General features: G+C 40.5%; 5 protein-coding genes across 6 annotated transcripts; 3 read left to right on the forward strand and 2 right to left on the reverse strand.

Annotated features, from left to right (window-relative positions):
- Positions 1–230: 230 nt before the first annotated feature.
- On the reverse strand, positions 231–1458 carry LOC139282257 (vasopressin V2 receptor-like). Its single transcript, XM_070901849.1, has 2 exons — positions 615–1458; positions 231–406 (listed from the first exon to the last, which is right to left on the reverse strand). Exons 1-2 carry the CDS (start codon positions 1456–1458, stop codon positions 231–233), a joined length of 1020 nt encoding a protein of 339 aa, XP_070757950.1.
- A 1228-nt stretch (positions 1459–2686) lies between these two features.
- Positions 2687–5769, forward strand: vhl (von Hippel-Lindau tumor suppressor). The gene is made up of 3 exons (XM_070901850.1): positions 2687–3084; positions 3660–3782; positions 4606–5769. Exons 1-3 carry the CDS (start codon positions 2898–2900, stop codon positions 4797–4799), a joined length of 504 nt encoding a protein of 167 aa, XP_070757951.1. The 5' UTR covers positions 2687–2897; the 3' UTR covers positions 4800–5769.
- A 5636-nt stretch (positions 5770–11405) lies between these two features.
- Positions 11406–14835, forward strand: tatdn2 (TatD DNase domain containing 2). The gene is made up of 5 exons (XM_070903058.1): positions 11406–11753; positions 12028–12984; positions 13118–13245; positions 13667–13850; positions 14695–14835. The coding sequence occupies exons 1-5, from the start codon at positions 11475–11477 to the stop codon at positions 14833–14835; spliced, it is 1689 nt and encodes a 562-aa protein (XP_070759159.1). The 5' UTR covers positions 11406–11474.
- A 2004-nt stretch (positions 14836–16839) lies between these two features.
- ghrl (ghrelin/obestatin prepropeptide) lies at positions 16840–18035 on the reverse strand. Its single transcript, XM_070903059.1, has 4 exons — positions 17922–18035; positions 17148–17225; positions 16947–17058; positions 16840–16859 (listed from the first exon to the last, which is right to left on the reverse strand). The coding sequence occupies exons 1-4, from the start codon at positions 18033–18035 to the stop codon at positions 16840–16842; spliced, it is 324 nt and encodes a 107-aa protein (XP_070759160.1).
- Positions 18036–19371: 1336 nt separating this feature from the next.
- On the forward strand, positions 19372–23017 carry ccdc174 (coiled-coil domain containing 174). Of its 2 annotated transcripts, none has more exons than XM_070902338.1 (11): positions 19372–19448; positions 19660–19770; positions 19870–19970; positions 20061–20119; positions 20210–20363; positions 20658–20747; positions 20855–20991; positions 21112–21206; positions 21551–21698; positions 21847–21999; positions 22250–23017. In XM_070902338.1, the coding sequence occupies exons 1-11, from the start codon at positions 19407–19409 to the stop codon at positions 22912–22914; spliced, it is 1755 nt and encodes a 584-aa protein (XP_070758439.1). In that variant the 5' UTR covers positions 19372–19406; the 3' UTR covers positions 22915–23017. The 2 variants fall into 2 exon arrangements, with proteins under 2 accessions (XP_070758439.1, XP_070758440.1); XM_070902339.1 differs by having other exon boundaries at positions 21850–21999.
- The last annotated feature ends 2015 nt before the right edge of the window (positions 23018–25032 follow it).

Below are 25032 nucleotides of genomic sequence, written 5' to 3' on the forward strand. Positions count from 1 at the left end.
ATCTGGAGCGCATTCCATGACATATTTTCTCATGTCAGAGACCGAGATAGATGCAGCACGTCTCATCTCCATAACTTCTGTTCAGAAGAAACAGTCGTTCAAATGCAGAGAGAGCTCAGAGGAGCTTCGCGAGGCGCACCGACTTTGCTTTTCCCCCTGCAGGCTTTTTTCCGTCTCCAGATTACAACGCGTTGCCCTCATTTGGACTCAGAGACATGTTTGAAGCTCATTTACAACGTGCTGACGAGCGTCGCCTCGTCTTGCATTGAATTCTTACCGTCGGCCTGCCGCTGGCACAGGAGCGTCACCAGCCTCTTGGGAAACTGGCCGCTGAACACAAGGTAAATGCAGGGATTCGCGCAGCTGTTCAGACTGGCCAGCAACATCAGGATGGTGAAAGTCGCAGCTGGAATGACATCAGAAGTGCAAAGCGTTATGAGTGTGTGCAAAGTGCCATTTACCGCCCATTAATGTCTTGTGTATTTTGTGCGTAAATACTCACTTCTCGGACTGCGAGTCGAGACTCTGATTTCATGTAATTACTGATCACGTATTTAGAGAGAAATCCAGAACAGAAACACTGTAGCACCAGCCAGAAATACTTAATAACTTACTTTCTTTTGGCGCGTGTGTGTCCCAGGCGGTCCAGAGCTGGACAGTGAAGAAGGGAGTCCAGCAGATAATATAAGCCAGCACGATAACCACCGTCATCTTCAGCGTCTTCACCCTGGCCTTGGACATGCCGGCCACGCCGCTGGCTCTGGATGGCAGTGGGAGACTCACGCCGCCCTGCTGTTGGATCTTGTGGTACAGGTTGATCTGGATGGCCCGGCAGATGCGCACTTGACAAACAACAACTGTAATAACAGGTAAAACAAAAATGACCAGCGTGGTCCAGGTTATGTAAGTCTGCAGCCCCCATGGCTGGATAAATTTAGCCCAGCAGTCAAACACGCCGGGTGCGACCTCGACCTGTGAGAAGATAAAAACCTGTGGCAAGCTGCCCAGCAGAGAAATCCCCCACGCGACGCACACAGGGATGTTCAGCCTCGTGCGTCTCCGCTGGAACTTCACCATCGGGTTGCAGACAGCTTGGTATCTGTCAACTGTCATCACCACGATCATGTAAGTGGATGAAAACATGCCGAGAACTTGCAGGTACTTCACCAGGCGGCACACCAGATCTGGTCCCACGAATCTGTCTGTGATGTCCCATATGAGCTGCGGGCACACCTGGAAGAAGGCGACCACCAGATCCGCCAGGCACAGGTGGAAGACGAAGACGCGCATCCTGGACATCTGTTTGCGCTGTCTCCAGAGGACAAGCAGCAGGGCGGTGTTGAGGATGGCGGCGCCGACGAAGATGACACTGAGCAGTGCGATCTCCACCTTGGCCAGAATCTCATCTCTCGCGATGTCCTCCGCATCCACAAAGTCGCTGTCATTCAGAGGACGCATCGTGTTTAGGTCGTGAAAGACTTCAGACTTGCCAACTGCCGGAAAAAAAACAGGCATGTTGGGGAATAAAAGAACAGGTAGTGTAGTGATATTAAAATTTGTCATTTGTCCAAAACAAAGTAAGAACTGTCTGTTAGGACTACATAATTGTTGAGGAGTTTTCATTCTGGAGAAAACTTATATTTGCTGAAAAGGGCCTATAAAATTAGGGTACATGGGAAAAACAGGTCATTTTATAGCAAATATTAAATAATACCTACCTTTTATTTTTCAAATAGTGCCGAAGGTAAATTGAAGCTCTGCTGCTGTGGCCGAGTTCAGGTTGGGAATAATCTCTGGAGAGGAGACTCGAGAAGGTCTCTGCAGCTGTGTTTTATATGACGATGAAACAGGGTGGAGCTTAGATTCTTTCACTACTTTGATTACCTTGCATATAAGTCTTAATATTCTGTACGGGAAAAAATAAATGAAGCCTGTGCTCATAATGGAATTCGTATACTGGTGAATGAAAGCTCCAGAACAGTTAATAAATAGACGTAGGTGACTGTTTTTCAGTAGTTTTGTCGAGTTTAGTAAAACTTTTATCTCTTATCTCTCAAGTGTTGTTTGATACAACAATAGGACTATAATAAGAATATTTTGTAATGTGCTGATTAACAGTGAAGTATTCAAATCCTTTACGTAAGTGAAAGGAATAATACATACCACAGTGTAAAAATACATCATTACAAGTACTGCATTACATTTTTTACTTTACTTTACTAAAAAGTACAGACGTATTCTCAGCAAAAGAATCAGAAGTAAAAGTACTCATTATGCAGTAGAATGACCTCTGCCAGTGTTTTATGATTACACATTTTATTAGCATATTGGATTAATATTACTGATGCATAAACTGGAAATACTTAAATAAAATGTACAGTGCTTGAGCAAATGGTCCTATAAATTCTACCCCTGTGATATTGAATCCCTTGCTGCAAAGGAACCTGCTGTGCATTTTAAATGAGACCACCAGCAATCAACGCCTGGAGTGTGACAGTTAACACTGGACTTATTTGAGCTCCTATATTATAAGACACCGCTGTAATTACTTTTCTTGCTTCTCAGTCTTCCCGGGACGTCATCGTGCTTCTCGGCCAATCACAGTACAGAAGAGTTTGACGTCCCAGGACTTTCAACCGGAAGAGTGAATGTAAACAAAGTAGTTGAGATTGAGGAGAAGCGACAGTAGACGTTTTTCCCGCTGTAGTGTCGCTGCAATAGTTGCTCATAGGCCTTTTTTTATAAACGATGTAATGTAATTGGACAGATTAACTGATACACTTATTGATTCGGTGATCTCATACATGGATACCTTGCCTGCTAGCTGCTAGCTAGAGTTAGCTAAACGTCTAACCTTACTGCGCTAACAATTTAGCGTTGATTAGCAACCAGCACCAATGTCTCAAGGGGGAGCGCAGTCTCTTCCACTGGTTCGCTCCCTGAACAGTCAAATACTCATTAATGCCGTGTTTTGTAACCGCAGTCCCTGTGTCGTACGACCACTGTGGATAGATTTCCGCGGTGAACCTCAGGCATACAATGACTTACAGCCAGGGACGTGGCTAAAAATGACTACCTACGTCGGTAAGGCAGCTTTTCCAAATATCACAAGCTACTCATGCATAACGTGTTAGAGCAACACTTGCTCTAACGTGTTAGTTGCCATGTCTCAGATTTAGAGTTCAGAGAAAGAGACGCCATGTAGGGACAACATGCAAACAACAGCAGATTTTAGCAGAAGCCTCATTATGTTATTTCTGTAATATTTTACAGCACTTTTAAATTGTGGAGATGTGGAAAAGTCCCTCATTAAGATGAACCACAGAGACAACAGAGGAACTGCTGCTCAGACTTACATCCCAGGGTGCTGTGACGGCAGCCACTGTTTTTATTCTGTACAGAGACATGGCTGCATTTTTTGATTCTGATAGACATTTGAACTTTACGTTCAAATAAAACTCATTTGAATGTAGCATCTCCCACAAAAACTTTATGAGGCACAAAGTTGGTCACTAATTAGTGGACCAACCACCAAAAGGTGTGACCTCATGTCTTAATTTGCGGTTTAGGGAGACAGTTAGTTGCCAGTGCAATGGTATCACTTGTGGGCTGTGTAATGCACACTCTGTAAAAGCATGCTTTATGTATGGTTTTCCCAGGTCACCCATGGATGTTCAGAAATGCAGAGACTGATGAGCCACTGAGGGTGAACAGCAAAGAACTCTTTCTGCCTAAACCAGCAGAGGGTGGAAATGCTACATTTGCTAATATCACTTTACCAGGTAACATATTAGCCATTTTCATCATTTGTAATTAATTACTACTCACAGACATGCAACCAAGGGTACATTTATGCTGCACTGTGTAATAAACTAATTTCACTGTAGACCATTTCTGAGCACACTTGCTGGTAGTTCATTTCAGAATATATCGTATTTGTGTTGTTTTGAAAGGCTGTCGAACTGTTGTTGATTACAGCTCTGTGAGCAATTTCCAGTCTGATGGTTTATAGGGACAAATGACAAAAATAGTACGAGTAGTTTTCCACTTGCCCCTAGTGTTATCTAGTCATGCAGGTAGTTTTCGGCTTTATTTGGCAGGGTTTTAAGATCCCTTTCACTGAGGCTTCTACCACACATAAAAGGTAGGTGAGTGGCATTTGGCTTGTGGTGCTTAAAGCATAAAAAAATAATTCATAAAGAAACCTCCAGAAATCTTTCACAGAAACACACAGGGGTTACACAGGATAATCCATAGATCTAGTTGTGAATAGTTTTCACTGAGAGTCCCTCTGCAGCGATTTTCTAATTTTCTAAAGCTTTGCGTGCCACAAACCAGTTCAAATTGAGTGATTTAATAATTATGATTGATTTTTTTACAGCAGAAATATTTGTAAATGCAGCATTAAAACACTCCTACATTTTCAATTCTCAGTGGACAAACACAAAGAAAAAAATCTTTATGAATACTCCAGCGTGTACTGCAACCTGCCAAGTCTTATTTTTAATTCATCTACTTTACACTGGTATCAATTAGTTTGAGTAAAAGACTATTAGGAAAGTGTTTTTTTCTCAACATTTGACAAACTCTTGTGTGGTTTTACAGTTTACAGCCTCAAGGATCGGGCTCTTCAGGTTATTCGGTGTCTGGTACGGCCAGAAGACTACAGGAGGCTGGAAATAGCCCGGTGTCTCCATGAGGAGCTAGAAGATCAGCCCAGTGTGTTGAAAGATCTCCAACGCATGAACCAGCGAGTAGAGCAGCATCTACTGGAGAGGATCCAAGGCCAGGAGGAATGAGGCATGAAACTGGATGGATAACGGTCACGTATGGACAGCAATATTGTATTCCACACTATTAGAAAGCAAAGAAGCCAGAATTGATCAAATGTAAGATTAAACATTGGGAGTGACTTCTTGGGCGAGTGAGCAGCTGTTGCACAGACTTCCCCACAGATCTCACATTTCTCGTAAAGGAGACTCAGTTTGATCTGCTGCCTGTTATATTCACTCATTGACTTTGGCAAATGTCTTCCTCAGCAGAAAAAAACTGTATGTAGCTTTTGCCTTTTAGTAAGAGGAGCTTTCATATAATGTGATGACAGTATCTTCAATGAAATAGTGTTTGTCCACTAAGATGTTATGAAATGGGGAAATGCAAGCCTTTGATGCCTCTCTGATTATGTTACCCTGTACTTGCCATATAGCCAGGTTCTGTCACAGCTAAACTCCCTCAAAAAATCCTAGTCGATCATTTGCACAAGACTGAGCTTGTTGTTGTCATGGATACAGTGTTAAAACTAGGATCATCTGTCCTAAATATCACAATTTATAAAGGTCAGTAAACAAAACGTATATAGTCACTTTAGATTTCAGAGAGATATATGTTGTTATTGGTCTTATTGGGGATGCCTGAGATGAGGTTATCTTAACTAATTCAGTTTACTGCACATCTCCCCTCGGAAAACATCTTACTTTGTTATTCTAGCTATTAAGCTCAGCAGTCTAACCAAGGCTGACTTGTACAGCAAAGAAAAATATGGAGTGATTATTGGTGCATTTTCCAAGTTGGCCTATTCTGGTGAAACAAAATGATGTGTGGAAAACAAACTAATTCACCTTGTCTTTTCAGTTTTAAAGATGAGGCTGTGAAACACTGTGACTGACGAGAGTATGCTTTTGTTTTTGCCTACTTTGTATTTCTTTTGTTCTTCTGTCATCCTGTTTTAAATTCATACATTGCTACTGTATCTCAAAGACTTTCATTGTTTATTTGTGTAATAAATGAAAGATATATTTCTACCATTTGAAAGGCACTATGTTTTCATTATTTGCTCAGCATCTAAAAACTGCGATTTGATTATGAACTATTAAAACATGAGGTGACAAAACATAAAATCATGAAATTGAGACCTCACTTCTCAGAGCACACAGCAGTGATTACACAGTGAGACGCTATTATATTCTGTATATTTTATGAGGAAAATATTGAAAAGTTACATTAGAAAAGTCTAATAACAAAACCTCTGTCTTTGGGTACTGAGTACATTGAAAGTACACACCCAACAGTATCTGTTTTGACCATACACAAAATACTATTAATTACTATTGTACAGTTGTGTGTATTTAATAAATGGGACTGCTGCTTTATGATTTAGGAAATAATATTCATTGCTGTTTTAAGTGCAAGAAGTTGAATTTCACTTCATCCCAACACTCAGATCATTTAAAAAAGTATTAGTATCTTCTTTATTAAGCTTTCTTTTTTGTGGATCATTTATCTTTATCAGATGAACTAAAACGTCTGAAATTAAGTAAAATGTTTAATTCTAACAACATAAAACGAAGCATCATTTAAAAATTTTAAAGCAATGTCATTATTTGTAATTATGCCCAAGTGGAGAAACGTTTTGTCTGTTATGTCTAACCCTAACCCTAATATATCAAGTTTGGCACGAGCTGAATAACTTCACATATTTAACACTTGTTCAAGCACGACTGTATAAACTCACAGACAAACACAAGGATGTATGTTCAAAGTGACATGTCAAACTCTGAAATTATAACCAGCTCCAGTTCACCACAGCAGCAGTACTGTTGCCAAAGGTGTTGCTAAGCGACAAAGTAACACAACCCATCTGTGTGTGTGTGTGTGTGAGTGAGTGGAGGTGAGCAGAGCGCAGTAATATCTGGAACATGCAGACAGGAGAAAAGAAAAAAACATGGGAGTCGAGTCGCTTCAGACGAGAGAAGTAAGTACTTGGTGACTGCTGAGAGCTTTGTCTTTGACTCACACACTTGTACAGTATTTGTTTTGCAGCTGGGATCCAGTGTTGTGCATGATGCGGCTTTGTTGGACTGAAGGAAAAGACGGTAACTAATATTCATGACCCTTCGATTTTCTTCACCAGCATGACATTTTGGCCAAGACGTCACCCAGTCATGTTTCCACATCTGCAGACAGACCACTGGAGCAAAATGAAAACAACAGTAAGATGAAATGAAACAAAACCCTCTTCTTAACACAACAACATAAAATCTAATGACACTCTTGACTGATTAATAACAAACACATGAACTTCTTTGTATTCTTGTGATGCACCGTTATTCCCACCTAGGTTCCAGTTTATCTTGCATCCCTTCCAGCTGCCTTGTTGGAGGACAGAGGTTTGTGAAAATAATACTTCACAGATAATATAAAATTGGGAGGTGACCAGGAGAGCACACAACACAGAGGGCAAAGTTCTGTACAGGTTACAAAGGAAAATGGGTCTCTAATATGACTTTATGATATGCCCTAGTGTATGAATCACATGAAGGTACTCTAAACCGTACCACCACCTCCACCAGCAGCAGCCTGTTACCTTCTCTGACTCTGGATGAAACTGCTGTTCCCTCCATGGTGCAAGGATACAGTAGGTCTCACATATTAATAATATTTTTTGTTTTTATTATTTGCTTCCCTGCTGTTTCACTATATGTTTTTCTTTAGGCGTGCATCCAAACACACCAAAAACCTCACCTCAAAACAAGCCCCAGTACAGCAATGTGTTTAATGACCGTGCCAGGAGGGGCTTCTGCTACTGGCTCGTTGAAAAGAAGGGTGCGACATGTAAGTACTGATCCAAGCCCCGTCTGCAGAGAAATGTCACCTATACAATAAGTGTCAGCTTGGTGTGACCTTCGCATGCACATGTGGCTGGGAGGAGTGACATCCATACCATAAATCTTTTTCACTGCTGATCCTGCTGCTCGGCCTTCCCACTGTGCACTCGATATTCTAAGTTTTGAAGCTCATATTCAAAGATTACAGAAATCCCTCCCTGCTCTGTCCTCCTGACAGGTCAGACCTTTGGATTTGATCCTAATCCTCATTTGTCCCACACAGACCTCCAAGTCAGCATGTACTGTATATCATTTTATGTTGGTATACTATGAAGAGAATTGAGTGTCAGGATTAAAATCTGCTGCACTTGTGTATCTGAACAGATAATTATATTTCACAAAAGGAATGTAAACACTTCTAAATGTCTATCACAAGCATTTTTAAGAGGGACAACTATGTGTCTTGTATTTTAGAATAGAAACTGATGTCACTTTACATTATGATTGGTTTACTCAATGGTCAGAGGACTGATGCATCTTCATTCCTTCCCTACAGGTAAGGGATACAGCTTTGGCACCTACAAAACCTCTCTGGGATTACCAAAAGTCTAACAAAAAGTGTTACTAAGCTTTAGCCCTCTGTCCAAATATGATACAAACTGAAATGTGATTTCACTCAGAGGGTATAATGTAAATTTAATCTTCTATCACCTTACCAGAGCGTATCCATGCACTGACTTGCATTTCAGTGGAAACGCTGTTAATTTTAAGAAGATAAAAATTGTAGTGACTGCAATAATGTGCTAATGTGTGAAACTCCTGAATGTGCTAAATAAAAAAACAAACTCTATGAATATCTCAAGGGGAGCCTTTATATACACTACCTGACCCTCCACTCTGAGCAAGAAGGAGGCGTTCTTTGCATTGTTTTTGGCATAGGGCATGATGACCACTTGTTAAAGTTAATTTGTATATAGCAAAGGAAATTTAAATGTATTGGGCACACCTCTTTTGTATAGTATCACTGTTCAGCATTAAATACTTGTGTCCCGCCTCTGACTACCTTTAAAAACAGGATTCAAATCCCATATTCTCTGCTGCCTTCTAAATGTTGTGTTTATGGATTTTAGCCCATCTTGTTTTAATGTTTTTATTTTCATTTTTATATCAGGATTGCCTCTAAATTTATATAGGCCTCCAGTATACATTTCGTTTACTCACTCCATAAAAACTTGTTTTTAATTCCTTAAAAAAGTTTAAATGTATGCAATGTATCTGTGCTATATAAGTACATTTGCCTTACCTACTCCTATGTAGGCTATGTCTTAGGCCTATTGTTCTGAGCACTGAACATTTGCGGGTATGAACGGCCAGCACAGCAGGTCTTGACCACCAAGCATTTCTGAGGTAGCTTTCACAAACTTCTCAGTCTGAAACGTGATTTGTGCTTAACGTTTGCTGCAGTTATGCTTTATATACTAGGAATTATATTGTATCTGTATCTATGTATATCACACGTGACCAAATTTAGTAGCCATCCCAGCAAATGTAGCCCACCTGTTCTCACCGTGTTTCGCTTATTAGTCAAATCTCGTTGCTAGAATTGATCTCGCGATGTAGCGTAATCAGCTTGGTTGCGTTCAAACTGTCGAAAACATAACTTTACCACCATCTAGCGGTTAATTTAAACACAAACATTATAATTCAGTCCAATATTAAACATAATGAAACGTTTTCACATTTCGTTGTTGTTCGGACTATATTGTTCGGACACGTTGTTTGCAAGAACTCGTTTAAGCTAACGAGAAGACACCGGCGGACTGAAGCAACGCGGATAAAGTGACACTTTATGTTGACTTCCCAGCAGTGCCTGCCACTTCTACGGTGCGGAGCCTGAGAAGGTAACTTCACAACTCTTTAACACTAGCTAGCTAGATAAATACATTTAGCAATGTGGCTAGTACAACCAACTAGCTTATTTGTGATAAATAAGTGTAAAGTCATAATAAAAACAACGTTGGCTATTAAGCGCCGTTTCGTAGCTAACGCTAGAACATTTAGCTAGTTACTTTTTGGGTTGCAGTTTGAAACAACAGGTGAAAGTAGGCAACGTTAGCTAACACCTAGTTAGCGTTAATTGGCTAAAAAGGTGCCAGATAAAGTCTCGCAAATTGCAGTGCAGTCTCTACTCTTTTCTACCGATTGATTCACAACCAACGTTAGCTCTTGTACTCGGTGTCCAAATCGTTAAAGTAAACTTAGGTTTTACTTTAAATTTCGGCCAACGTGTGCACCTAAAATTGATTGACACAACTCCACGTCAGACTTAGTAGAACTAGCCATGATGTGTTGCACCATAATGTTTAATTTTTCTGTAATTTGAAAAATCATGAACATCAAGAATCAGATCATTAAAGTTATAAGTTTGACCAGTCGATTATTGGTATTGTATGGCTAGATACGCACCAGTACTGTAATTATTCACGGTTTCCCACTGTCCTTTTGTAGTGGAGGTAAGCTTTTTTTTTTGTGTGTGAATATTATCTTTAATTTAGATCCCCATTAGATCTTACTTTGGCAACAGCAACTCTTCTTGGGGTTTTTTATCCTTGTGATGCTACCTGGCCCCAGGTTTGCTGCAAAATATGAACGATGTAATTTAGGTCTGAAAACTAGATTTTGATGCTGTGGTGGTGCTTTTGTGGTGCATATATTGCAATCAAGTGACAACAAACAGGATCCCTGGAGCAGTCACCTGCTTTAACTTACCCAGTTGGTAGCCCAGCCTTGGGGCCACCTCCATCACCATAAAAAACTGATACAGCTGATATGAATTTAATAATGATAATAACTTGATTTGAATAGCTCTTTTCTTAACATAGTTACAAAGTGCTATAACAAAAGACACAAGAGACAGTAATACAATTATAAAGATTAAAACCAGATAAATGAGATAAAATAAATCATAGGACATTTAGATAATCCAAGTCCGTTAAAAGAAGTAGCAAATACAGAAGTAGAGGTACGGATTGTGAACGGTAATTCGTTCCACAGTTGAGGTGCCATGACAGCAAATGGTTGCAAATCTTGATCTATACAACATATAGGGGACAATGTACTTTCACACAGTATATTTAATGATTGGGGCCATTGTTTAGGTCTTCATCTACTAACTAAATTGTAATATCCTCTCCTTGTTGCTCACATGATGTACTAGATGGTCAAAGAGGTCTGTTCATTTCTTTTCTAACTATGTATTGGTTTAGGATCTCAGACATGGACAGCAGCAGAAAGAAGTTGACGTTTAAGTGGCTACGAACTACCATCACCTCACCCACACGTCAGGGGGGAGATGCTGGCTCAGGAACACCCTCTCGCAGGAATATGTCACCGAATGAAGATTTAGAGACCCTGCCCCTCAGTGATTCTCCAGGACCTGAAGGCCTTGGAGCACTGAGTCTGGACACTCCCAAGAGAAAAGCAGTGGTGCTCGGTGAAAGCATGCCCTCTTTAGGCAAAGTTAAGCTGAGGAAGCTTTCCAGGCAAAATTATGAGACTTTTGCAACTTCAGAGGTAAATCTTTAATGTAAATCTTGCTCTGCCCATCTTTTAATGGTACATCTAAAGTGTTTTTTTTTTTCTTCAAAATTAGAATGTCAAATGTGCTTTCTCATGAATTTAAAGTGTTCTTGTTAAGAAATTAAAGATTTATTTTTCCTTTTGCACCTGAACTATGAGGAAAAACTTATGGCCAACACAACCAAGCAGCTGGAATCCACAGAGAGCCAGCAAGTATCACCTCCATCTCACTCTTTCCTCTTGAAAAAGAAAGAGAGGACACCGGAGGAGGGATCAAAGGCTATCTACAGGATGGCAGTGATTGCAGCCATTGGCAACAGAAAAGAAAGACGCAGCGCTACTAATATCCCCAGCCTGTCTTTGCCATTTGAATCTTCACCAGTGAAGACTGAAGTACCCAGTCCAGCATCACCTGACAGAACGGTCGTGAATATTTACTGTTCCTCGATCAAACCTGAGAATAAATCAGAGGACAACAGCACGGTCACAGAAGATCAGTGGTCCCCCATTCGGGTGTTTGAGGACACAGAAGCCCCAAGTGACCGCTCAGAGCCGAAAACAGACGGAAGAGTAAGTCAACTAACAACCAGGAATCTATCTTGTCTTGTAGTTTTGTTTGCTTATATATAATTTCTAATGTTTTAGTTCCACATAATCTTTTTTCAAATTTTCTTGTAACTTGTGTTCATTTAGCTAATACCAAAAGCGACCATAATATTTGTACAGAAGCCAGGAAATTGACATCCTTAAAATATTGTGACCATAGAATAATCATCAAGCCATTGAGGATTAAAAGCTAAAGGGCGATGTTTGTTGTAATTTTTTACTATTTTGTGTTTTTCAGAGTGTTGTGCTAAAAGGAGAAGATTCACCTGAGAGGTTTGTTGCTCAGGACTCTGAAGAAGCTGAGGACCGTGACTCACCCATCCCTGGTGTGGAGTATATCCCAGATTCTTTGTCTTGTTTCACGACCCATCAGAAAAGCTCTTCTGACTGCCAACAATGGCCAAGTCCCTCAGTGTGTATCCAGGAAGCTTCCTCTTTCACCTTTTCGTCCACTAATGAAAGCACTGGGGCCATACAGGCAGCTGCTGAGGACATGGAGATGCCTGTCTCGCTGTCCCAAAGGACAGTTTTTGTCTCATCGAAGCATCCCCACCCAGCAAAGACGGGCCCTTCAAAGACATCCAGAGTTGAGACTGAGAATTTCCACTCCTCCTACATTATGGCCCATTTATCGGATCCCTTTGCTCTGCCACTGCACACAAATCGAGGAGAAATGAACCCTTACTTGAACTCCACAACCACACGTAGGCAGTCAGATATTGGCCCTTCCATGCGTTACCCCCCCTACTCCTTTACTCATCGTGGCACTCCTAAAAGAAGACTATCCATGGGGGCAGAACCTATGTGGACCAGTTCCCCCTACCTGGACAGTCGGGCTGGTTTCATAGACACACACTGCCATCTAGACATGCTCTATGGAAAACTTGGCTTCTGCGGGACATTCAGAAACTTTCGGAGGATGTACCAAAGCAGCTTTCCTCCGGAGTTTAGAGGCTGTATTACTGACTTCTGCAACCCAGGGGTCATGGTGAGGGAGGCCCTGTGGGAAGGTTTGCTGGCTGAAGACATGGTGTGGGGGGCATTTGGGTGCCATCCCCACTTTGCCAAAGACTACTCAAGTGTCCATGAACGCAATATACTGATGGCCATGCGGCATCCAAAAGCTGTGGCGTTTGGTGAGATGGGCCTGGACTACTCCCACAAAAACTCCACTGACTGCTCCAGGCAAAAAGAGGTCAGGTCTAGTTTCATATGGTCTATTGCCCATAATAATAATAATAATAATAATAATAGATAATAAAAATAATAATAATGATGAATTTTGTGGTGTGTGTTTTGGTTCTTTGCTTCTCTGCTTCTCTGCGAAGGTGTTGGAGCGTCAGCTGCGTTTGGCTGTGGCCATGCAGAAGCCTCTGGTGATCCACTGTAGGGACGCAGATGATGACCTGCTGCCAATCCTGAAGAAGTGTGTCCCGAGGGAATACAAAATTCACAGGTGTGTGTGTGTGTGTGTGTGTGTGTGTGTGTGTGTGTGTGTGTGTGTGTGTGTGTGTGTGTGTGTGTGTGTGTGGAGGAAAATCACCTGACTAATTATTCTTATTTTACATCATATTTTTAAAAGATATTTCTTGGTTTTATCAACATGGTAACAAGTTAGTAACTCTATTCGGTTTAAATGTATTATCCTTAAGATTTTCATGAAGTCAAACCCCATCTTTGATGCTATTTATTTTTGAATGTAGATTTTTGTCACTGTGGTTAGCGCTGATGCAATTTTGGTCATTTTTGTCAGTGGATCAGCTTATTTAGGACTGAAATCTTGAGGTTTGTAACTTTAAGGACGTTCAAAGTGTGAACTGTTGTGGATTTAATCTGTGAATTGTTTTTCTTGATTACTTTTCTTGATTATTTTCCAGGCACTGTTTCACAAACAGTTATCCAGTGATTGAGCCCTTCCTGACAGAGTTCCCCAACATGTATGTGGGCTTCACAGCCCTGATCACCAACTTCAGGGCCACCGAGGCCCGAGATGCTGTCTGCCAGATCCCTCTGAACCGCATTGTGTTGGAGACCGACGCACCATACTTCCTGCCCAGACAGGTACAGGTTTCTCCAGCTCTTCAAAAATACTCAAAAGAATATTATTATTATTATTATTATTATTATTATCTAAAATAATCTTTCATGGTTCCATATTGATCCAAAGAAAACTCTTCACAACCTGAAACTGTTTGAATCATGTAAACAACATGGAAATCAAAGCTGAAGTAAATCGACTTAGTCGATCATCAGAAAATGAATTGCAGTATTTTGATAATTTATCGTTTAAGTAATTTTGGACTGTTGGTCGTATTTTCTATTTTCTTGCATTTTAAAGACTGAATGATTAATCGATTTAACTGAGAAAATACCCGTCAGGTCGATCAATAATGAAAATAAGGGGTGGTTGCAGCCCCAATGGAAATTGTGAAAAGCTGCAAGATCTTTGGTTAGACCAATAAATATTTGATATTTGTGATTTATGTCCATTTCTTTACTAATTTAATAATGTTACCGGACAATTATCTTTTAGTTTTAAGGATCAATTTTGGATAAACTGCAGTTTGTATGGTGGGGTTTTTGCGGTAATGTGCCGCTAACTCACAAAATACTTTTAGTTTTAGCGTCCCATGATGGTCTAAATGCTGTCTGAAAAATGTTAACAATGAAAGAATGGACAAACAAACTGACAATTGGTACAAAATATCAGCTTTTGGCCTAAAATGATGAATTATTGATAGTGATTTAAAAAAAAAAAACTACATTCGTCAAACTTTTGCATGAATCCCCTTTTTGTTAGATTTGAAGGGCCATTATTGCATTGTTTACAGCACTGGTACACTTGAACAGACGGGGAGTAAATTGTGACTACATGCATACATTAAGTGTGTCTCACTCTCAACAGGTGAGTAAAGATGTCTGCCGGTTTTCACATCCTGGAATGGGCATCCATACGCTGCAGGAGCTGAGCCTGCTGAAGGGGGAAGACATGGCCACGGTGCTCGCCACCATCCGAAACAACACCGCTAAACTCTACGGCATATGAAAAGCAAGCAGGAAAGAAAAGACCGAATCAATGTTTTTGGAGGTGGTTTGTGACACAAGCATTTTATGTGGCTTTTTGTTTTAGATTTATCAATCCTCCATGTAGAGTTATCGGAATATGGAGGAGCAGTCTGATTTTAAACAACCTGAAAGACTCATGCTCCTGCACCGAAATGAAAGTCACACAAAAAAACCAATGACTTGAATAAAAATGTCTCTCATCTGATAGAGATATGGTATATCATTGTTTATATTTTATGTCATCATAGAAATTAATTCCTAAGCGTTTTTTGGTTTTAAGTTGTTAAGTTATGTGTTTGTTTTTGCTGTGTTGCCATAATTTGACATCCCTTGCCTTGTTCTAATTTGTCTGGATGTTTGTGTTGTCCGATCGCTGTGCAGTCTAGTTTGGTTTGATGCAGTGGAGACATATTAAAAGACTTTAATCCTGCTTTTTTTATTCTGCAGGTATGATTTGTTGAATTACTCATTAATGCGCACACGTGCTGACTGAAGAGCACATGAAGACATAAAATGGAAGAGAGTAAAGTACCGTATGTAATGCAAAGACACAAACGTGGTGTTTGCCATAAGCAAAGCTGATTATTTATTGAAGAAAGGAAGTAGCTCTGAGTCCATTAGCTCGCTTTGATACCACCGTGTTCTGCACACACATTTGGCTTGAGTGCCTTTTTATTTTGAGAATGATTAGCCTGCTCTACTTGTGACATTTTCTGCTGGTTAGAGTATGCCATCCAAGGATAAGATTAATGTTAGATGTGTTTTTTTATCCAGTTTCACAAGAGAAATGTGTTAAAATATATATACATTCCTCCTTTTTCCAGGGTCATAATGAAAGCCTTGTTTTCTTTGAGTTTTACATCCTTTCCAGAATGTAGGCCAAAGCACACTTTGTCCATGGTTGTATATCTGTGCTTATTAAAGGCTACAACACAGGACTGACACAAGCACCAGAGCAGAACGTGCTTTGCTGTGTTTGACGCAGTCCTTGAGATTTGATTAGTGTTGCAACCCCGTCTTAGGGGGTTTGTTCATTGGATGTTTGCACCACGAATAAAACAACATTTAGCCCTGTGATGGCTGTAAGACTGTTTCTACTATTGAGTTATAATTATTTTCATGTCTGTTTTCTGGTTTCACACAAAGGTGCAATTTATTTAGGAGGTGAATGGATGCTCCTTTGTACATTTATGAAAGCATAATACATTAAAGCCTAGAAACCATTCTCAAGTGTATCACCGAATTAAAGGGATTTTTTGTTTTGTGCAAGAGCCAGTCAAAAATAAGACCGAGAGACAAAAGGTTAATTGATGCTTTATTTTTACAGGCACATGTGGGTCTCTGAAGACAAAAATAGTACATATTGGACTGGTATGTATTGGGTGTTTTTAATGCTGAAGAACATCATTACACAGGTATGAATATGAGTGACTCAGGAGAGAGGTTTTAAAAGTTGAAATAGATTAAAAATGTCAGACGTGACGTGTGACTTGAAGATGAATGTCTATGAGAGACATTTTACTACATTTTTACATTTGTGAGTAGGAAGTTAATATTAACCATGAGAACAGTAGTTGGACAAAATCACTTTAACTCAAGTTGCATATTTAACCATATTATTGTATACTATTATAATATTGTATATTGTATACTATATTGTATTAAATTAACTGTCCACCATCTTGACACCAGTATGAGGTTTTTGTCAGTAACTCCATAATAAGGTTATGTGATGACAGCTGAACCAACTCAGTCACACCTCAGTGGTGGAAAGCCAAGTTACACATGGTTTCACCTTTTGATTGTAATGACTTTGACATCAGAGACCAGCATGTCTGCCATAGACTGTATAAAAGAAATACATTTACGTACAGCCTATGATGTCTACAGGCTACTTGCTTTCTGTATTTTAATGATCACTATCTAATGAAGTTGAAATAGGAAGGCATTGAGACGGTACATTTTACATTCTTGTCTGTGATCTTCAAAGTTGTGATGGTGTATCTGAAACAAGACAAAACATGTTTAAAATAACATTAAAGAAATGTGAGTTTCATTATTTTACTATATATTGGCTGAAGGGAACACAACCTGCTGCCTCTGTGTCCCCCAGCAGACGCTTAATGATCTCCTGCAGCGCTGCACTGTACTCCTCAAAGTCCTCTCCGCTCATAGTGACGCCAATCTCAAAGGGTGCACTTATCTACTCAGAGGAGAGGAAGACCATTAAGTTAAAGGGATGTTTTTTTTTGTCAGTGATGTGCTCTAATCATGAGTATCATTTCCACTCACTGTGATGTGGTTGTCCTCAGTGGGTTGACTAGGCTCCTCCATGACTTGGCGGCCGACTCTTGAAGGCTTCCCCTTGTTCTGTGGTTGACCCAGAACAGACAAATCTCATGATTGTATCCAGTCCAGCTTTATATTAAAAGTTCATGCAGCCGAGGACATTTACATACATCTCAGGTCTTGAAGTACAGTATATATGTATATGCAGCCACTGTATTTGAGCTTCTAACTATCATGTGATTCGTCAAATTGTCCTCTTTTTACTCGACCTGGAAAATTTAGAAATTTCCATGACATGAAAACAAGCCTGCAGACTGACAAACAAACTTGAAGAAGTTATTCAGATACCAATAAGGATCCAATTATCACATATCCAAAAGATATACATTTTCCAGAAATAGAACATTTGGCTCAGTTGGATGGAGACAAAGAATCAATATTCAGTGTAAAATATTGCTTCATGGTTTGGCATTACATGTGACAGCATTACAAAAAGCTTTTCAAATATTAGTCACACGACAAAAACAAGCACACAACCACGTTACTGTTAATGGAGACTGATTTTAAGTTGTGTTGAAAGTGATGATGGCTCCATACAACAGCACGTCAGGATGTAAAGGAAAGTGCTTCATTCAACAGATATACAGCATCATCTACTGGTGTAGATCACGTGAGGGTTAACATTTCTTAGTTTACTTTCAGTTTTCATATTTTCTGGAAAAAGTTAAAGAATGAATCCAAATGTGTTAAATGACTGCGAGACAGGAATCACCTTACCGGAGGTTTGTGTGAAGGGCTGAGAAAGCTGGAGCCGGCACTGGTCGACTTGCACCACAAGGTCAGAGAACACAACAGAAAGACCAACAAACAGGTGTTTCTTTTCAGGAACATGGTGGAATAAAAATCTCAACTGCTTGATCGACTACAGACGATATGATGAAGCAATCTACTGTGTAGAAGGTTAAAAATATTGATCTGCTGACGACTTCAGCTCTCTTTCCTTTGAAATGGTCTTCTTTGTTTGGGGGCTTCTGGCTTCACACCTTTATATACCTTTCATCCTCTTTCATTTTGGTTTAAAAATGCATAAAATATAATAGTAACAGGTGCTTGGTAGCGTTGGACTGTTCAAATGTTTAAATTGATAACAAAATACACATTTCTCTGTCTCTGACCTGATAGCTGGCTGCTGATCATGTTATCTATTCAATGGGGTAATCGAGGTAATTGCATCGTCATAGAGATGCAGATAAATGGGCCTGACTACAGCAACATACCAATATCGAGCTATTATTCCCAGGACAAGTGCAATATACGTGGAAATTATTACAAATAGTATTTACTCAGGGAGAAAACTAAATCAACACAGTGAAATATTAAGGTTGATATCAAACAATCACACTGCTCAGCAGTAGAGGAACTCTCTTTTCATTTGTGCATCAAACTGAAGAATTTAACCAAATCTGAGCCCATAAATAAACTTTTTTTTTTGATGTGGTAAAACACTCAACTGGTCACACTCTGACAAGTTTGATCAAATATCTTGAAAGCAGATAAGAGCCATTAATGAAAAATCTGTTATGTCTTTTTTGTTTATGAATAAGACACATTATCCACTATTAGAACTTACCCCAAGGCATTAATGTCCCAGGTTTATACAACAGAAGAGGCAAATGGCTGTCATTTCCTAAATACTGCTGGTCAGAGGAGCAGGTCAACCTGACCTAATATTGACTGTAACCTCATGGTGGGAACTGCATGTCTGCTGTATGTAATTATTTCTATGTACCAGCTGAGAGGACCAAGTGAATCAAATATCATGTGTTGAGAGTTGCAGAGGCAGGCAAGAAACTCATGAGGAGGCTGATCCACCATCAGAACATCAGGGGCAAGGTTACTAACAAAGTATTCAAAATGAAATATTTGGCACACATTTCGGGTTGCAGTTAAAAAACAAGAGAAATTGGACAGGCATATTACTTAACTACCACAGAAACTGCCTTTTTTATGTTGTAGGCAAAGTTCAGTTCAGTTAATAGTTGCATATGAGACAGGAATGAGCCAGGTCATGAGGACTTCAAATGGACAGTGGCTAGAAAAAAAGCCCTCAGAACAGAGCAGATATTGTGTTTACGTTAAACCGCCACTAGTTGGCGGTAAAGCAACGTTTTGCTATTAGCGAGAGAGGCACCAACGAAGAAGTCGGGCATAGTGAGCACAACAGTAGCTCGGAGATTATGGTGTATATAAGAGTTAGTAAACATGGATAAAAAGAAGAAACCCTTCGATGTGACTGCTTCATCGGTGAGTTGCACTGAGAAGCAGCTTTAAAGCATTTTATTGATACCCTGTGCGGCTGTGCGACGTTTAATCAAATGATAATAACAGCTAACGTTAGCTAACTTGTTGTCAGGCTATATTGCTAACAGACACACAAGAGTTGTTTCAGCAGCCAAAGAATAAACATTATAGTCTATTCTTTTCTTATATTTCGGTAATACCTCGTTTCTTACAGCTGGTGGACCTTAAAGCGGAACTGTATAGGAAGCAGGAACAATTCAAACAGGAAAAACTTGGGCAAGAAAATGCTGGTGGTGCTGGATTCGCATCAAAATCCAAAGTCAAGGTACAGTATTTGTAATTTTGGGACATATTTTTTACCCGCTTGTCTAATTACAGATTGAGATCAGTAACCAGGGTGTCTTGTCTTCATGCCCTTGTGTAGAAACCTAATGTCTGGAGCAAACAAAATGCTGGTGTTTCAGCAAGAGCAGGGAAAGATGCAGAGCAGCTGGCTGAAGAGCAGAGCAGCCTTGATACAGCAAAGTGAGTTCAACACATTATATACAGGAGATTTACCGCCATAATACTATGGTGACCAAAACCTCTGACTCCTCATTTATCTCCTTATAACAGACGCAAGTTGGAGGAGAAGGCCAAACTCTACGAGCAGATGACAAAAGGAGACTTTCCAGGTTGGTGGAGTATAAATTATGTATTCCTGATATTTCGTTGTATGACAACATTTATTTACTTTGTAATCAACTTGTCTTGTAATACGTCAGATGAAGAGACGGAGGGACTGTTCTTGGTTGACTTCACCCAGAAGATTATCAACAAAAAGAGAGAAACACTTGCACAGAAGGAAACAGAAAGAGATGATAACGAAAGAGACAACTTGTCTGCTGTCCCTCCTCCTCAAAACCCAAATGAGGAATGGTAACGTCTGATTCAATCATTTTCAAGGGTTTTGAAATATGAAGTTTAGTTACTATGTTGTAAGTGTATACATTAACTATATAAACAAAATAAAAAACACTGACCACTTCCAGAGATTTATTTTAAACTAGTACCACCACCACTACTAACCTCAGAAACGCTAGTTATAGGAACAACAGTACAAACAATACATGTGAAAGTGTAAACATTACTTAACTATTATCATGTTTTGAAGTGTTAAACAATTAAAAACCTGTTGGTAAAATGTTCTCCTTCTGCGTTGCAACTCTGTAGGGTGGATTATGTAGACGCTTTGGGCCGATCTCGAAGATGCATGAAGAAAGACCTGCCAGATTTTAAGAAAATGGACCAAGACCTTAAAGGGTAAATATTCTAAAAATAACAACTCTTTTAAGGCGCAGGCGATGGTTTGTAGATGTTGATGTCATGCTGGGAACTGCAACTCTTTTGGATATGACTCTTTCATGTAGAAAAGCTTCAGCTGACAAAACCTTACTCTCGGAGGACATGCGTCGAGAGCTGCAGAGGCAGGAGTGGGAGAGGGAGGAAGAGGAGGCTATGAAGAGGCCTGTTGGACCGCTCCACTTCGAGGATATCAAGGGACAAGGTTACTGTTCAAGCATAGCATTAGCCTTTCTAAAACGTTTCTGCACACATTTGAAATTAAGGGATTTGGTCTGTAAGTCTTGTGCACTAAGAAAGCATTTCGTCTGTTTGATCCTCTCAGAGGCTCGGGAGCTCGGCGTGGGTTACTTTGCGTTCTCTCAGGATGAAGAGCAGCGCAGAAAGCAGAGAGAAACTCTGGACATGCTCAGAGACCAGGTGAGCTGCTGATATAAACACAGAAATATTTATTTAAGTGTGTGCATTTGCCTTGATAACCAATCCCCCCACACTACACGAATACTCTCACATGTTTGTACATTAAACACATATATCCACACTGCACTGGACTGATGGACATATTGTCCATATGCATCTTTGCTATGTCTCATGTTTTGCTTAGTACATCACAACTTTCTCCAGCTTTGGCAATGCTGCTACACACTTGCGCACTTTTTATATTTGATGACCAAAAGCTATTTTGGGTCTGAACAGATGATTAATTCCCCTTTCAGTTTTTGCTCAGTCTTTGTTTCTCTCTTACATCTGTCCTGTCCTTCCAGACAACAGAGCAGCGCACTAAGAGGGAACAACTGAAGGAGAAGAGGCAGAGCATCCTGCAGGCCCGACTGGCCAAGTTGAGGCAGAGGAAGATGAAGAAGGCCAAGCTGGATGGCACTGAGGACGAGCTGAGAACGGAGGAGCATGAAGGTTAGAATCCACACACCCACCTCTATGAGCTGTTGATCGGTTTTATATTATGGAGTCGGAGCTGTTTGTGTAAAAAGTCTGTTTTTATGCTGCAGTTCACTGATCACATGAATGTTAATGAAGGATTGCTGTGAATTGTTTGTCCTAGCAGAGGAGGGGGGAGGTGAATTAATAGGACCCTCGCCTCCTCCAGAGGACTCCCCGGAGGTCAGCACAGTGAAGAAAGTGGAAGTGGAGATCCAGGAAAGGAAGGACACCAAACCAGGAGTTCCTCATGTCAGAGAATGGGACAGAGGCAAAGGTAAGCCTCATTATTCTCTACTATGGGCTGTAGTGCTGTTTAGGTGTCATGCATTTTTTCTGCAGTAAATGTAGGTGCTTCCTCTTCACTCTTTTTGGCAAATCACAATGTGGCAAGTAAAGTTATAGGTTATAGGTTGTAGTTGTAGGTATAGATAGGTAGAGGTTAGTCTCTCTCTGCTCTTTTTGTGGGCCTTTGTTGTGGAGTTGTGTCAACTTCTTTAACACCACCCTTTTACTTTTTCTTCCAGAGTTTATGTTTAGTGAGTGGAAAACTCGGCGTCGCGATGAGCGAGAATCAGAATTTGCACCTCCCTCTGCGTACTTTGCTGAGGGGAAGATACAAAAACCAGAGAAGAATAAAACTCAGGAGAATAAATCCAAGATGTCTTTCAAGTGGACCAAAGGCTCAGGAGGAATCTCTGAGAGCAAGGAGGAACCACAACCTCAGCCTAAAACTGCTCCTTCACCTCCTCAACCTCAACAGAGTCCTCCAACTCCTTCACAAGCACAGACCACATCGCAGTCGTCGCCTTCAGATCGGCCAGCAGATTCAGCTCCTGCGTCTGCTCCCCCTTTAAACCCCCAGTATCCCCCTCCTCCATTTCCTTCTCAGTTTGCTGGACCACCTCACCTGCTTCCTCCGTTTCCCCAACAGTATCCCCCCCAGTATCCCCCCCAGTATCCCCCCCAGTATCCCCCCCAGTATCCACCCCAGTACCCCCCCCACTATCCCCCTCAGTATTCACCCCAGTACCCCCCCCAGTATCCACCCCAGTACCCCCCCCACTATCCCCCTCAGCTGCAGAGCCAGTCTCAGCCTCAGCCGCCCCCCCAGCCTGCAGACTCCAGCCAGGCCCAGCGGCCTGCACAGAGTCTAGACGACATGTTGTCCTTCTACAGGAACACTTCTTGATCTCTAAAACATCATGTTTGATGTGGAGTTGGTTCATATTTTGCAAATACTGTTGAAGAAATCACAGAAACAGAACACAACGTAATAAATATCAGGAATTTAACTGGACTGACTTTGCTTTTTTGTCATTGTCATAAACACTCTTTATTTAAGTTAAACTCTGATACATATAAAACCTCCACCTCATGAAGCATTTGAGTAATGGCAAAGGGCGTAATATGAGATGGTTGCACCTGTTTGAAGTCTGGACACTTGAGTTGTAGTATGAAATTATCCACAAGATGGTACTGTACACCATGTTGAGAAAATCTCTGCACGTGACCAAACTGCGGTGATCTCTTAACTGTCGATTAATCTGCTGATTCTTTTCCCCAAGAAATGATTAATTGAAGTCTGAAGAGTGAAAAGATGACTATGAGTCCCTGATGACATCTTCAAATGTCTTGATTTGTTATTCCAACTGTCCAAAACCTAAAGATATTCAGTTCATTATCACATAAGAGAAAGAAAAGCAGCAAATCTTCACAACTGAGAATGTTTGATTATCAAAAAGATGCTGATTGTCTATTTCTATCGTCTAAACGTTATAGGAATTCTACATATAAGTGTTTTTTACAGTGCAAATACTTTAAAGATTTAAATATCAAAATCTGTTAAATCATGGCAGCAATTGAAGTTGTGTATGAGTGATTTTACTGCTGAAGTGTAAGCCATCAATAACCTGAACTGAACCTCCTCGTTGCTGCTCCTTCTGGACACATCCTGGTGTTCTGCATCACCTCCTCCTTCTGTCCTCCATCAGATCTGTGCCTGTTCCAGTCCCTGTGTATAAATGAGCTGGCGAGTCTCAAACTGTAACAATTTCAGTTCCCAAATCCAGGAAAGAGATGGAAACTTTAATGCAGTTTGAATTATTTGAGATCCTTCTCACACGCCGCTCACAATGTAATCAAAGTGACATCCAAATAATGTAAGTGGGATAATTAATGCCAGAGAGGAACACATTTATCCTCTGCTACGTACCCCAAACTCAAAGGTTTATGCCTCTGCTGCTGGTGAAATGAATCATTTAAAAGAGCGTTGTGTAATCTAACAGTAGAGGATGATTTAATAACTTCTCCGAGTCTCATACTGTTACGAATGTAGCCTCACTGCATATCACAGCAATGAGACTGTGTGATGTGATTCAGAAGGCTGAATGTCACAAGTTTTTAATTAATGCTAACAAAATAGTAGCCTCCTACTGCTAATACATACAGCTAATTCAGACATGTAATCCTAAATTACAAAGGACAATATTTCTACTCGTAGATTATGTTGGTTTACATGTGTTGAAATGTGATACAGACGCGGCCAATTGTCTGACTCCGACCTCCGCCCCTGTCCTGGTCCACAGGAGCCATCTGAGACCTGTAACACGTCAGGAAACAAGAGGGGAAGTTTTCAGAGCAGTTGATAGTTGCCAGTGGTTTGATTAATAAGAGCTGGAACAAGAACTTGACCACAGATCAAAGACCAAATCACACCATTACCCTCTTCATTAGATGTTTGGCTTGAGTTCTGGTTCACTTGTTTCCTCTCTCAGGCAGGAGAATAGGTAGTTTGGCTCTTGGCATGTTTTTTGGATCTCCTGTATGAAGAGGTGGTTCTCTTCCTGGTGTGCTGGATTGTTGACCCCACTGTGACCTAAAACACTGTATTTTTTCCCCTATTTGCTCCTGCAGCCTCAAGTCTGTCCAGTCCAAGCAGAGTGGGAAATACACACTCAGACAGCTTCAGCACTGTCCGCCTGGTAAGTGTGTGTATGTATGTGTGTATGCGTGTGGGTCCATATACAGTATGCGTTTAAGTGTGTCCGTTTGTGGACTTATATGCTTTTGTCTGAATCGTCGAAGCCAATTTGCTGCCTGAGTAAATTTGCTGCCTGGGAGGTGAGATGATGCTGATACAGTGACAAGACCTCACACAGTGATAGTCATTCAGGGATTTAAATATGCTTTTACAAGCATACATGATGCAGTGCAGACTGTGAACTCATTACAATAAAGTGAGGCTCTGTTTAATGAGGTTTACAACAGAATAATTCAGCACCAATAAGAGCAAACAGAGGCAGCCTCA

The sequence above is a fragment of the Enoplosus armatus genome, chromosome 3 (genome assembly GCF_043641665.1).
Source record: "Enoplosus armatus isolate fEnoArm2 chromosome 3, fEnoArm2.hap1, whole genome shotgun sequence".
Classification (NCBI taxonomy): domain Eukaryota; kingdom Metazoa; phylum Chordata; class Actinopteri; order Centrarchiformes; family Enoplosidae; genus Enoplosus; species Enoplosus armatus.

Bases quoted from the DNA above. Each gene is read 5' to 3' on its own strand.
- LOC139282257 (XM_070901849.1), bottom strand. From the start codon at position 1,458: ATGCGTCCTCTGAATGACAGCGACTTTGTGGATGCGGAGGACATCGCG. The intron at 407-614 runs GTAAGTTATTAA...ATGTCATTCCAG, and splicing joins CACACACGCGCCAAAAGAAA to CTGCGACTTTCACCATCCTG.
- vhl (XM_070901850.1), top strand. From the start codon at position 2,898: ATGTCTCAAGGGGGAGCGCAGTCTCTTCCACTGGTTCGCTCCCTGAAC. The intron at 3,085-3,659 runs GTAAGGCAGCTT...TGGTTTTCCCAG, and splicing joins AAAAATGACTACCTACGTCG to GTCACCCATGGATGTTCAGA. The intron at 3,783-4,605 runs GTAACATATTAG...GTGGTTTTACAG, and splicing joins TGCTAATATCACTTTACCAG to TTTACAGCCTCAAGGATCGG.
- tatdn2 (XM_070903058.1), top strand. From the start codon at position 11,475: ATGGCAGTGATTGCAGCCATTGGCAACAGAAAAGAAAGACGCAGCGCT. The intron at 12,985-13,117 runs GTCAGGTCTAGT...TTCTCTGCGAAG, and splicing joins ACTGCTCCAGGCAAAAAGAG to GTGTTGGAGCGTCAGCTGCG. The intron at 13,246-13,666 runs GTGTGTGTGTGT...ATTATTTTCCAG, and splicing joins AGGGAATACAAAATTCACAG to GCACTGTTTCACAAACAGTT.
- ghrl (XM_070903059.1), bottom strand. From the start codon at position 18,035: ATGTTCCTGAAAAGAAACACCTGTTTGTTGGTCTTTCTGTTGTGTTCT. The intron at 17,226-17,921 runs GTAAGGTGATTC...GGTCAACCACAG, and splicing joins GCCCTTCACACAAACCTCCG to AACAAGGGGAAGCCTTCAAG. The intron at 17,059-17,147 runs GTGAGTGGAAAT...TCCTCTGAGTAG, and splicing joins CTGAGGACAACCACATCACA to ATAAGTGCACCCTTTGAGAT.
- ccdc174 (XM_070902338.1), top strand. From the start codon at position 19,407: ATGGATAAAAAGAAGAAACCCTTCGATGTGACTGCTTCATCG. The intron at 19,971-20,060 runs GTGAGTTCAACA...TCCTTATAACAG, and splicing joins AGCAGCCTTGATACAGCAAA to ACGCAAGTTGGAGGAGAAGG. The intron at 21,699-21,846 runs GTTAGAATCCAC...TGTTTGTCCTAG, and splicing joins GAGAACGGAGGAGCATGAAG to CAGAGGAGGGGGGAGGTGAA.